Genomic DNA, 13,741 nt, shown 5'->3' on the forward strand with positions numbered 1-13,741 from the left:
TTTTATAACTAACAAAATGATTTAAAATCTTTTATATAAGAGATTTTTGTTAGTTATAAGACATGTCTCTTAACATAAAAAAATTATTTTAAAAAATCATTAATAATAATATTTTTAATCATCTTTCATATGAAATACAAGAAATCATCATCATACACATTTTACTTTTCGTTTCCAGTATTACGAAAGATAATTTTTGTAACCAATTTCTTTTTTTTTTTTTCTTTTTTCTTTTCTTTTCTTTTTTAACCAAATTGTTATTATGCAGAATATATGTATAAACTATAAAGTACTGTGTGGAAGCTCTTTTGGCCCAATAATTGATCAGTAGTTCATTAATGCTTCTACATGAAGATGTATGAGGTTCGAGTCCCAACTACTGGAATTTATTAGGAAATTTGCAGATTGATGGAGGCAAGTGTGCAGGACATCTACAACGATATACAATTATATCCGTTTGCCAAAATTTCTACGCAAAGAAGATATTGAATGTGTCTATATGCTTTAATAAATTTAATTTGTAGTCACACTAATACAGTAAAACCACACCACAACACAATCAATCAACCAAAGCAATCATCTACAACTCCGATTACTTATTATTACGATGTAAATAACAAATGAAACCCAATGTTCATAAAACAAGGGATTTCTGGATTCACCTCGCAAGAATCGACGTTCTATGCAGAGGATGAATCTCGGAATGTTTTCAGAGAGAAAGGAATAACAACAACTTCAACGATAACATGAAAATGACGATGACACTTGATATTTATTAGCTTCAGCTCTACGCACACTTGATTTGAATCACAACCGTCCATTGATCTTCTAATCACAGCCGTCCACGTGGCCTTACTCAATATCCTGTATCAAATCCTCCCTCCTTAAGCAACCATGACCTCATGGTTGAATGTAGGATACTTCTGCAACAGGTCAAACAAGAACTCCCAAGTTGCCTCCGCCTCATCCTCATTCGTCCATTGAACCAGAACCTTTGTAGCTGCACGACCGTGGCGATTCACTAGCTTCCTCTTCAGAATACGCGCAGGTTCCTTAAGCAACACATCCAACAACACCGAAGGCAATTGCTTACCAACTGAAGACTCTCCCACCCACAACTTCAGTTGAGAAACATGGAAAACTGGATGAATGCGAGAAATGTCAGGCAGAGCTAGTTTGTAAGCCACCTTTCCACATGTATCCAGAATCTTATAAGGTCCATAATACTTAGGCGCCAGTTTCTGATTCGATCTCATCACCACAGAACCTTGACGATGGGGCTGAAGTTTCACAAAGACAAAGTCACCAATCTGAAAGCTTCTATCAGATCTCTTCTTGTTAGCAGACTGCAACATCCTGTGCTGAGCTCGTAAGAGATGAAACTTCAAAATCAATAACATCTTCTCCCGCTCTTGTAAGTTCTGAGCCACCACAGCCACTTTGGACTCGCCCGGAACATAAGGCAAATGCTGCGGAGGGGGTTGACCATAAACAGCTTCATAAGGTGACATGTTAGCTGAAGAATGAAAGCTTGTATTGTACCAAAACTCAGCGAGAGGCAACCATCTGCTCCACAAACCCGGTCTGTCACTAGTCATACATCGTAAATATGTCTCCAAACACCTATTCACCACCTCTGTCTGTCCATCACTTTGAGGGTGATATGCGCTTGAGTAATTGAGAGCCACACCCTGTAATGTGAACAATTCTCTCCAAAACTCACTTAAAAACACTGAATCCCTGTCACTGACAATAGAATTAGGCAACCCATGAAGCTTGAATATATTATCCATGAATGCTTGTGCTACTGTCAAGGCAGAATAAGGATGACTCAATGCAATGAAATGAGCAGCTTTAGTTAAACGATCAACCACCACCAAGATCACAGATTTCCCAAAAGAAATAGGCAGACCATCAATAAAATCCATAGATATGTCAGACCAAATCGCATTAGGAATAGGTAATGGCTGAAGCAAACCCGGAGATGCTGTAGTATCATACTTACACTGCTGGCACACAGAACAGCTCCGGATGTAAGCTTGAATATCTTTAGACATCCCCTTCCAATAAAACAGACTCTTCACACGCTGATGGGTAGCATCACGACCTGAGTGGCCCCCCACACCTGAACAATGTAACCATCCCAAAATAGAATCTTTCAAAGCTACAACATTTGGTACAACCAGCTTGTTCTTACGGTGCAACAACCCTTGTGACCAACTCATCTTCTTTATCGAATCTGCACTTCTCTGAAGAGCTTCAATCTGTTTCTGAACCACAGCATCAGAAGCATACCCATCTTTGAGCCTCTGAAGCAGATCACACTCCAATACTGACAATGCCATATGCAAAATCTCAGAACCTTCAACCCGTGACAACGCGTCGGCCACCAAATTCTCCTTACCCTCCTTGTATTGGATCTCATAGTCAAATTCCAAAAGTTTTGGAAGCCACTGCTGCTGAATGGGTGTATTAAGACGCTGCTCCAGTAAATACTTCAAACTTCTTTGATCTGTTATGATCACAAAATGGTCATGTAACAAATAGTGCCTCCATTTCTGAATGGCAAAGACCACTGCCAAAAGCTCCTTCTCATAGATCGATAGGTGAAGTTGTTTGCCTTGTAAATGCCTGCTAATATAAGCCAGTGGATGGCCATTCTGCATCAAAAAGGCACTGATACCCTGACCACAAACATCTGTTTCAACTACAAAGGGTTGATCAAAACGGGGCAAAGCTAATACTGGGGTTGTACACAATGCATGTTTCAGATTCTAAAACGCCACAGTAGCATCGGGAGACCACAAAAATGCATCCTTCTTCGTTAGCAAGGTTAATGGTCTGGCAATAGCTCCAAAATTCTTAACAAAACGGCGGTAATAATTAGCCAAGCCCAGAAAACCCCGTAATTGCTTCAAATTAGTAGGTGCAGGCCATTCCTTCACAGCTAAAACTTTTGATGGATCGGTAGACAGTCCGTCTCTGTCAATAAAATGACCCAAGTACTCGACTCTTGATGTTGCAAACGCACAGTTACTCCGTTTGGCAAATAATTTATGCTCCCTCATTACTTCCAATACCAGTTTTAAGTGCTGCAAATGCTCCTTCTTTGATTTGCTATAGATAAGGATATCATCAAAAAACACCAAGACAAACTTCCTTAGAAACTTTTGAAACACTGAATTCATCAACCCTTGAAAAGTAGCTAGTGCATTGGTCAATCCAAAGGGCATCACCAAATACTCGAAATGACCACTATGAGTCTTGAAAGCAGTCTTGGGAATATCCTTCTCCACCATTCTCACTTGATGATAACCCGCTCTTAGATCAAACTTCGAGAAGATCACTGCCCCACCCAACTCATCCATAAGATCTTCAATAAGAGGAATAGGGAAACAATTCTTCACTGTAATTCCATTCACCTTTCGGTAGTCCACACACAATCTCCAAGAGCCGTCTTTCTTCTTCACTAAAACCACAGGGGAGGCAAATGAACTTGAACTAGGCTGGATGATACCGCTCTCTAACATATCTTTGACAATCTTATCAATCTCATCTTTTTGATGATTAGCATAACGATATGGTCGCATGTTCACCGGATTAGTGCCCTCAATCAAAGGAATTGGATGATCATGATGTGTCCGAGAAGGAGGCAGCCCTTTAGGTTCAGCAAACACATCCTTATACTCATCAAGTAATTGAGAAATAGCAGAAGTAGTACTTGGTGGTGACACCTCTGTTGTTAAAGAAGACAACTGCAACACCTCTCCCTCATCCTCATCAGCGTCTGCAACACACAACATAGACAGCTGAACTTCGGAGTCTCTCAGTTTGTTCAATTTGTCAGCCTTGATAGCACGCACCGACGAAGGCTGAATACCATGTATCATCACCCGTTTCTTATCCCATTTAAACTGCATTGTCAACAATGTGAAATCCCATGTAATAGGACCTAGAGGTTTCAACCAATGTACACCCAAAACTGCATCAATTCCTTTCAAAGGAATTACCATAAAGTCAGCTACAAAAGTCGTGTTATGAATCTCCCACTTAAAATTCTGTATTCTCGCTATCACCTTCAGATTGTAACCATCAGCCACCCGTACTCTTGCATTATCACTAGGTAGGAGTGAGCAACCCAACTTCTTTGCCATTTGAGGATCCATAAAATTGTGAGTGGAACCCGAATCAACCAACATAAAAATGGATCTCTTCTGACTTGTACCCTTAACTCGCATAGTGTTGTAAGTTGAGATACCCTCCATAGCATGAGTTGAGATATGAGCTACTTCCCCAACTAACTCCTTATGCTCTTCTTCTGCATCCAAGAACACTTCCTCAGCATCTTCCATTTCCAAAACAAACAATTGTGTTTTCTTGTGAATCTTATAATGTTCAGATGTGTATTGTTCATCACAAAAATAACACAATCCTTTAGCTCTCCTAGCACTCATCTCTTCAGTAGATAAGAACCGCCTTGGCTGATTTTGTTGTGTGTCTCTTGGTTTTTCCTGAAACGCTGGTTTATTGCCCTGCTGCTCCATGTCTTTCTTAAAGGAGAACTGGCCCTTTGAAGTAGCCTTATTGTTCTTCCAAGAAGTCGCATTGTTCTGCACAGGATGAGCAGTTTCATAGAGACGTCCCAACATCAAACACTGCCGCACCGTTTGGGGTTGAAACATTCGGATATGCATCTGTGTCTCAATCCTTAACCCAACCAAATACGCACTCACTAAATAATCCTCCGTCATCCTTACTCGAGTCCGGATCGCCTCAAACTTTGCGTGATAGTCATCAATGCTAGCAGCTGTTTCCTGCAACTTCTTCAGCTCAGCAATAGGATCCTCTCCAACCATCTCAAACCTCTCCCTGATCCTAGCTTTGTACACACCCCACTCAGGAACCTGCACTTCATCCTCAATCATATTCTGGTGCCAAGTAGCAGCCAGACCATCCAAATGAATAGAAACTACAGACACTCGCATCTCTTCAGGTATAGGATCCACCGCAAAAAATTGATCAACCTTAAACAACCATTCCTTAACCTTCTCACCACTGAATCTGGGAAAATCCAACTTCCCTAACCTTGTTACTCCCGAATGATTGTTAGCGTGACCTTGCCTTCTCATGTAATCCACGTCTGTTGCTGAAGCGGATGAAGCACGAGCTGTTTGATGAGTCTCACCCAGATTTGACTGCTTAGATGGAGACAGCATGTGGATCGCCTCAAACATCTCCGAGATATGGCGCTCGATCTTCAGATTTTGAGCATCGATCTTGCTCTCGATCTTCTCCATCTGTGACTCCATCGATTCCTCTGCTTCTAACGCCTTCTCTCGACGAGCTTGAGCTAACTCCTGAGCTCGAGTCTCGATCACCATCTCCGAGAAACGTCTTTGCTCTGATACCTTTAATACAGTAAAACCACACCACAACACAATCAATCAACCAAAGCAATCATCAACAACTCCGATTACTTATTATTACGATGTAAATAACAAATGAAATCCAATGTTCATAAAACAAGGGATTTCTGGATTCACCTCGCAAGAATCGACGTTCTATGCAGAGGATGAATCTCGGAATGTTTTCAGAGAGAAAGGAATAACAACAACTTCAACGATAACATGAAAATACGATGACACTTGATATTTATTAGCTTCAGCTCTACGCACACTTAATTTGAATCACAGCCGTCCATTGATCTTCTAATCACAGCCGTCCACGTGGCCTTACTCAATATCCTGTATCACACACATTATTCTCCTGCTTGTTCTGATTTTTTTTTTCTTTTTTCTTTTCTAGATAAGATTTCAATTCACAAATTTCTTTTTCCTCACGTAAAAAAAAGAAGAAAAAGGTCGGTCTACTTGTGGCTCACTCAGTGGTTCGAACCTGGGTTTAGATTTTGACTTGACCATAACGAAAACTAACTCTAATGATTAAAAAGGCTTCTTTTATTGTGCTCCGATTCCAAAATTTCACGGAAAATAGAAGCGTCGAGTTCCTCCTCTCCCTCAGGTTGTCAATGGCCGCTAGGTTACTTGCTTTGAGACGCGCTTTGTCTCTTTTCAGCAACCAACAACATCGTTTTCCTTTGTCTCAAGGTTTCATCTCTCTCCTTCTCAACTTTGTCATCTTTAAGAAAAATTAAAGAGTTATTGAAAATCGGGCACTAGAGTTAAACTGGTCTCTTAATCTGTGTAATTTATACTTGCCTTGATGTTTCTTTTGATGAATTTGGTTGAGATTCATGTAAATTTGTGGTTTTTATGTTTGAATTTACACTAGAAGAGGATTTTGGGGAGATTTTGGTTTTAGGGTTGTTTTTGTAGCTTTTAGAGATTTGGGGCATTAGTGATGATGAGTACTCGTATTCTCATGTGTATATCATCTAATATCGTCTTTGCTCTGTTACATTTTGGAGTTAGAGAAGTGCTTCTACGAAACCTGAAGTTATGAATGCTCACATAAGTGCTTTGTCTTCAACATATCTCTATGCATTAAGCAGTAGCTGTGAACATTGGCATTTCAGCTAGACGCTGGTTAAGTTTTCAAGTTTGGTTATATATTTCCTGACTAAGATGTGTTAGCATTAGTCTACGGTTTGATGCAAACATTATCCTAGGAGGTTCCTATGATGTCCTGTTATGGTACAGACTGTTTTAGCTTCGTGCAACTACAACTACTGTTAAATTGATCTTTCTTGATTATCTTTTTTTTTTTGAAAATAGTCTCAACAGAGCAGTTGTCGCTATCAAACTCACTCTTCAGCAGAAGTCATGTTTATGGAAGATTATTTCAGAGACAGTTATCTGTAATCCGTGAGGCAAATGAAGCTTCTGTAACCAATGTCTGCAACTCGTCAAACTCTGCTACTGAATCGGCCAAAGTTCCCTCCCCTGCGACGCCCTCTGAGGAAATGATGGTGAAGTACAAGTCCCAGTTAAAAATAAACCCGAGGCATGACTTCATGATGGTCTTCACTTGCAAGGTCTGTGATACAAGATCTATGAAGATGGCGAGCCGAGAATCATATGAAAACGGCGTTGTGGTGGTACGATGTGGAGGGTGTGATAATCTACATTTGATTGCAGACCGTCGTGGTTGGTTTGGAGAACCAGGAAGCGTGGAGGACTTCCTTGCTTCTCAAGGGGAAGAATTCAAGAAAGGATCCATGGATTCTCTTAACCTAACTCCTGAAGATTTAGCTGGAGGAAAGATTTCTACTGAATAAGGAGTGATCTTCTTTGCTTTTGCTACTTAACCATTATGGAACAGAACTTCACCTTATGTTCCAGTATTATAATTGTTTCTTGTAGTTCACTGTTTGGTAACATTTAAATGCAGAAGATGTTTAATACAATTATGTGTTTGGAATGTTCCATATAGGTTGAGATGTTCCATTGATTTAAGACAGAAACAAAATCTCAAGAGAAACAAAATAAGAATCTCAAGATTGATCAGTTTTAGGTGTTCAACTTCTCAATGATCTTTGCAAGGGCTGAATATGTGCCAATGACTGAACATACTGCTCCTACTGTCATAATTAAGATACAGATTGTCACCTGCAAACAAACCACAGATTGTTATATCGATTTCAGTTTGAGGAATTTCGATATTCGGTTTGGTTATCAGTAAGTGAGCAGGCCATACCTGAGTAGGGGTTACTTTTTTCCTTAAGATGCTCAAGAAACAAGCTGGCGGTAGTATCAGCGTCTGTGTCCAGAAACTTTGTCAGGCTAAGCAAATTCACTATGAAACTGCAATATGAGAATTTGCTTTACATAACCAGAAAAGGATGAAACAAATGTGTAACTTACAATGAGCATTGTCAAGAATGATCCAATCAGTGACATGACAAGGCCTGCAAGAATTCTGAGTGTCAAAAGAAGTGACACTTATTTTCTTTACATGTATATTTTTCGTTTGTCCTTACCGAAGAAGGGAATCGCAAGACCAACGAGCAGAGTAGAGATGGCTAATGCACTTCTAATGGCGATTGCGTAGAAACGTGACTTCCCATAGTTTGATGGTATTAACTCCTCAAGACTCATTGCAACTGGAGATAATGTCAAAGCATATGTGCTTTCTTTCTATTAAGGCCACACAATTTTCAGTTTATATTATGAATAAGCTTATGACAAAATTACAGAGATAAATGAAAAGTCTCTGAATATTTCTTGATAAAGGATATTTGGTAAATGGATTAACAACCTGCAAAAAAGGCAAGGAAAAAAACTCTTAGATGACCTCACCTGGCTAGCTACCAAATTTAGTGAAAATCATCCCAACTTTCATGTAATAAGCAGAGGAAGGGTGAAAAAAAAAAACTTACTGTAGTCCACAAAGCAATCTTAGATGCAACCAAATCTTGAGGCAAGTTAAGAGTAAACTGTGATTCTGTTGATTCTCCAAACATGCTATATCCCATAACAGCAACACCCGCATACATAAGAGTACAAATTCCAAAACTGTGAAAAAAAAATAAAAATTGATACTGTCAGTAAAAGATAGAAATGTAGAGAGTTCCTAAGATGTGTAATGTCTTTATATTTAAGCTTACGATGCCAAGAGAACAGCAGAAAATTGAGATGGTTTGGCCATTGAAGTGTAAATATTAGGGAAAACACCATGTCCTGAGTAACAATAACCATAGAGTCCTACAGAAACCGGTAATGTTGCGAGGTTTAGTGGAGTTCCTTTGCTGTGAATACCAACATCATCAACCAAACCAACCCAAAACAAGCACAAAACCACCAACACTGATGCAATCACCCCTCCAGCTGCAAGATCAAGGTTAAGATATTCACATATATGAAAAAAGAATCTTTAAAAGGTCCTTTTAGATTGAATGTTTTATACCTGAAATGTAACTTAGTACGCTGAGATCTCGAAGCCAAACGGTTGGGAGAACAGCGAGGGTGGTAAGCAGAGCAAATAGACGAGGCGCATCTAAGTGAAACCCTCCAATACTTAGACTAGCATTTGGAAACATTGATGAAAGATTATCACCTTCCAATATTATGTATTCAACACTCATAGCCTGCATGCAAAATGAACTTGTGTCAAACTTTGTGTAACTTTACCATAACTTGTATCAAACTTTGTGTAACTTTACCATATCATAGGAACATTCAGAATTTCTCTCTAGACAAATATTTCAATGTGTAGTTGATGAATTTCAACATTTTCTTATACTAAAAACCAAATATTTCATTTATGAAACAAGAGAGAGGGAAACAATATGGACCGTGGGCAAAGGTGTTGTCTACTCCACATGTGGTCCATTGTTTTGACTTGAGATTCATTTTAGGTACTTATTTTGAAACTTTCAAAAATGTATTTTGTCTTTATCTATATAATATAACGAAAATTATTGGAGGAATTGCAAGTTGTTCTTACATATAACTCCATATAGAGTATTACCTGCAATCAAAAGAAAGATAATTGTAAAATATTGTCACAAGTGATATATAATAACCCTCAAATTAACAATGTATAGATGAGTAGATTTTCTTTACTTACGGAGACCAGGATGCGGCCGGTGGAACCAAAAGCGGCATGGCCAATATCAGGATAGGTCTGGACATCGGGGTGGCTGTCGAGGCAGTACCGCAGAAGCAAACCGGTGTAAAAACAAAGAATACCAAATGCAAAGAGAATGATAAGTCCCAACCATCCTCCTTCCTTCACAGCATATGGTGTTGACAATATTCCAACCCCACATAAAACATTCACTCCTGCACATGTATCTCATCACTCAGAGAATTTTAACTAGTTAAGGTTTACATAGTGTCAGTGAACAGAGCAGACTTGTCAGTTATTTTTCTGTTATTCACAAGTTTTGATACTATTGTCTCTTAGTTAATAACTTTTGTTTTAAAAAGGACTAAAGTGTTTTATTTTTTTGCTGGACAAAATGTAAGAATAGTTTTGGTGTTACATATGTATTAGATCTCTTATTTAATTAGTCTAACTTCAAGTGATCACACCGAAAAAATAGTTTGACAGTGCCATCATAGAGATTACCAAGTAGTTGTGATGAAACTCACCATTAAGAACAGCCTGTCCAAAGGAGCTATCATTGGAGATTCCCATATCATGAGACACCACCATGGATGACGATGGTTTCGACGGAAGCAAAGAATGAGTGCTAAGTTTATGTTTTGGTGCTTCTTCATCTTCTAGGAGAGGCTTTGTAACACAAGGTAATGATTCTGGAGTATGTCTTCTTGTCAGTGTCGAAGACATGAATGAGCTTCCTCTTCTCGACATAGAAGAATTAGCAAGAAAACCCAAATTTGGTGATGGTACACTTCCAAACATATCAATCGATTGCCTGAAACATTAACATGAGTAATTAAGTAAACACAAATGACAAAGAAGCATTAACATTAACGTTAGAAATTTGAGAATCATGATACCTATAACTCTTAGGCCATGCCGTTGAGTATGGGCTAGCTTTAGACAGATGATGTTGGTTTTGATTGTAAGCGTCAGAAGTATCAGAAAGAGTTCCATCGTCGTCTTCATCGTCGGACAAGTGTTTTCTCTCGTCATCTCCATCATCACTCTCGATGTAGAGGCTCTGGTCAGAAGTGGAGTGATTCATTCTCTCACAATGGATCCAATCCGGTTTATGAATGCTATTAAGGTTATAGAGAATCTTTAAATTACACAAGAAACAAACAAAAAATTGTATCAGAGAAAGTAGGAGTCTAGGGGAGTGAAAGGGCAAAACAGAGGACAACTAGATGAGTAAAGAGCCGTTAAAACGTGAGTCATTCATATATACCAGAGTTAACCATGGTTAGGTCAAGTTTGTAACTATAGTACAATGAATCGATTCATTATCCTTTTATAAACTAATTGAAAATATGAGAAATAATGGAGATTTTGATATGTATTAAAATAAATCTATTAGTTTTAAATTTTACAAAAAATATATCATAAAAAATAATCAATAAATTATCATTTTATTCTCTATATGAAAGAGCAGAAATGGTAGTACATAAAATGTCCAAATTTCTTCCCAAATAACTTATTATTATAATAATGAAATGAAACATTATATACTATTATTAACTATTAAGTTTTGAAAAGTAAAAATTAAATAAAAACATTATATTTTTTATTTTGTTATAATTTGTTTCTTTCACTAGAGGTAGTTATACTAAGAAACTTGTACTTATAAAAGATTCACACATAAAGTAGAGCTTCATATTTTTAGTATACACATGAACTCAATTTTCACATCCACTTTAAAACATGACTTCTTATAAGACTTAGACATTCATATTTTAAATCTTTTATGTTAAAAAGAAAAGAAAAAAGGGCTTTATGTTCATCAAGAAAATGTACATGTGTTATTTTAAGAAACTAAATGTCATAGGAGAGGTTTCTCACCTCTTGACTCGGAGACGGAAGTTTGAATACGGACTATGAAGAATATTTTCTCAAAAAGATAAACTGTAAAATTTTCGAAATCGATTGTATAGAGTTAGTCTCCATGATGAAATCTCCAGAGAATTGATAACATGTTTTTTCCAACTTTCTCGATGAATTTGATTTTTTTCCGAGTTAAGCTTTCAAATATTTTTCGCTCTTGTAATCTCTATGCCAATTAGTTTGCCAAAATTTCTAGATTTTTAAGTTATAAAATTTTTGATTTAAAATTTATTTTTCCTGATTGGTAGCGCAATCAAAGAATAAATTTCTATTTAATATGTGGTTAAAAAGAAAGAAAAGAAAACAATTTAGTGAAAGGAAACTCTATCGGAGAGGGAAGAACCACGTCCACATGGTGTGTGGATCTGTTTTTCTGATCATTTGGAATTTTGCTATGTTAGAATGGCAATGCATCAACCGCATCAGGAAACCACGACTCAAGAACATGCCCACATTTACTCTTTATATTCGCCGCTTCCAGCTATATATAAATTATTCTCACATGCATGCTTTCTTATTTCCCTATGGTATTTTGAATTATTTTTTGAATAGATTTATCATGTGCTTAATTGTTTGAGAGTATGAATTCACACTTGCATGATCTATGATGGTTCATGTTTACCTGTTAATAGAAGATAAGAAGCTTGACACATGCAAAAACAAACACCGATCACTAAATTTTTATTATTACTCATCATGAAGTACTTCTTTGTATTATAGTGTCGTTAGTATAAACCTGAGGAATGTAAGACTTAACGGATTCCGGTTGTACGTAGACTGAATCGTTACTATGAAAATTTGTCATTAGTAAAATTTGATTTTAAGGTCATGCACTTTCAATCATTTGGATGCAAATTTGAAATAGATTTTCTTATAGATTTTTTCTCGAGCAAAATATCTCAAAAGCACTACGATCAAAAGCTTGTCAGCGAGACATTGGGACACGTTGGCACATAGCAGGACAACTCACTCATCTAACCGGTAAACGGACCAACATCAGACATGAGATTACAATCGTTGACGTGTCATTATTATCCACATGGTCTTCTCTTATTGGTATACATTGTTAGATCTCAGATTATGCAGTTGTAGCGCCAGAGAGAAGATCTAATTGCATGAGGGTTAACTTAACACGTGTCGACTGTTGCTTCGTTCAACTTTAGATCAGCATTTAGGATCCAAGTAGGTGTACAATTAGATTCTCCCAGGCCAAGATTCTTCTTCCCATCTGTAGTTCTATTATCCACGTCGGATTATTTTTAATTTTACTCTATTACTATTAATTATATACGTATCCAATTCCAAGTGTATTAGATTAAGCTAAAGTATTTATCCCTCACACAGACAAATTTTATTGTTCTGTTAGCAAGTAATATTGCACTAAACCATCTCTAAGCTAATTTCAGGTCTTCATTTGTTAATGTAATATTTTTGTTGTCAACTTTAAATGTAAATAGTTTTCTTATTTTCTTATGTCATATCTTTCCTATTTCATCTAAAAAAGAATATGTTGAAATAAATTGAATAGTGGAATTATGACTTGGAAAATCAAAATTTGGAGAAGGTTTGGCGTAATGAGAAGCACGAGCATGATCGAAAAAGTGTTCTATGTGAGTTGTTCTATTTCAAAGCTCACCACGCAAGGATACACATACGTAACTTGGTCAATACAATGATCACAAGCAAACACACCCACTCATATATAAATAGAGCATATATTCCTCACAAGAATACAAGATATTATAGAGCAAAGATTGATAGCTAACTTCAGTAAATGTCGAGCTACATTTCCTTCTTCATGTTACTCTTTTTGTTCCTTATTTCTCCTCGAACAAACGTTGTCTGTGCATCAAGACCTTTATTGGAATCCAATAATCCGGGTCACATGAGCACGAATACAATTTACATAAAAGGTAGCGAACAAGGCGCATTTCGCGGTGGAGCGATGAACGATTGTCTTCCAAAGGGGTTTCACTTCAACTCAGCTCCTAGCCGCTACATTAACAATCTTCCTTTAGATTCAACTCTTTGTTCTACAACAGAGAAAGCTATTCCTAATCCATAAAAGTAATAATCCCCTAAAATATTACCCGCTAAATTAAGTATGTGCAAAGATTGATAGCTAAATCACCTATTTGTTTTTTTTTTGCTCTATGCTTGGGTTATTTCTTGAATAAAACCCATGTATGTATTCTTTAATTAATTGTGTTTGTATACTTGTGTATAATATTTAAGCAATTTTATTATAGATGAAAAAAGTAATTTTATATAAAAATGTTGTTTAGTAAAT

General features: G+C 37.2%; 2 protein-coding genes, 2 long non-coding RNA genes and 1 pseudogene across 6 annotated transcripts; 1 reads left to right on the plus strand and 4 right to left on the minus strand.

Moving 5' to 3' along the window:
• Positions 1-884: 884 nt before the first annotated feature.
• On the minus strand, positions 885-5,381 carry AT3G54823 (annotated as a pseudogene; the record flags this gene model as incomplete). Its single annotated transcript has 1 exon — positions 885-5,381.
• A 472-nt stretch (positions 5,382-5,853) lies between these two features.
• Positions 5,854-7,439, plus strand: ZR3 (Zim17-type zinc finger protein). The gene is made up of 2 exons (NM_202705.3): positions 5,854-6,107; positions 6,735-7,439. The coding sequence occupies exons 1-2, from the start codon at positions 5,939-5,941 to the stop codon at positions 7,235-7,237; spliced, it is 672 nt and encodes a 223-aa protein (NP_974434.2). The 5' UTR covers positions 5,854-5,938; the 3' UTR covers positions 7,238-7,439.
• Positions 7,440-7,485: 46 nt separating this feature from the next.
• Positions 7,486-11,472, minus strand: AT3G54830 (Transmembrane amino acid transporter family protein; the record flags this gene model as incomplete). Of its 2 annotated transcripts, NM_001339700.1 has the most annotated exons (13): positions 11,410-11,472; positions 10,428-10,669; positions 10,056-10,342; positions 9,529-9,743; positions 9,406-9,429; positions 8,866-9,046; positions 8,567-8,786; positions 8,339-8,474; positions 8,154-8,217; positions 7,940-8,062; positions 7,824-7,867; positions 7,657-7,732; positions 7,486-7,568 (listed from the first exon to the last, which is right to left on the minus strand). In NM_001339700.1, exons 2-13 carry the CDS (start codon positions 10,613-10,615, stop codon positions 7,486-7,488), a joined length of 1,641 nt encoding a protein of 546 aa, NP_001326240.1. In that variant the 5' UTR covers positions 10,616-10,669; positions 11,410-11,472. The 2 variants fall into 2 exon arrangements, with proteins under 2 accessions (NP_001326240.1, NP_191043.2); NM_115340.3 differs by lacking the exon at positions 11,410-11,472 and having other exon boundaries at positions 10,428-10,749.
• A 399-nt stretch (positions 11,473-11,871) lies between these two features.
• Positions 11,872-12,122, minus strand: AT3G08430. The gene has a single exon (NR_141448.1). It is a non-coding gene; the product is annotated as an other RNA (long non-coding RNA).
• Positions 12,123-13,012: 890 nt separating this feature from the next.
• AT3G08435 lies at positions 13,013-13,465 on the minus strand. The gene has a single exon (NR_141449.1). It is a non-coding gene; the product is annotated as an other RNA (long non-coding RNA).
• Between the last annotated feature and the right edge of the window lie 276 nt (positions 13,466-13,741).

Source organism: Arabidopsis thaliana, chromosome 3, assembly GCF_000001735.4.
Source record: "Arabidopsis thaliana chromosome 3, partial sequence".
NCBI lineage: Eukaryota > Viridiplantae > Streptophyta > Magnoliopsida > Brassicales > Brassicaceae > Arabidopsis > Arabidopsis thaliana.

Bases quoted from the DNA above. Each gene is read 5' to 3' on its own strand.
- ZR3 (NM_202705.3), top strand. From the start codon at position 5,939: ATGATTAAAAAGGCTTCTTTTATTGTGCTCCGATTCCAAAATTTCACG. The intron at 6,108-6,734 runs GTTTCATCTCTC...TTTTGAAAATAG, and splicing joins TCGTTTTCCTTTGTCTCAAG to TCTCAACAGAGCAGTTGTCG.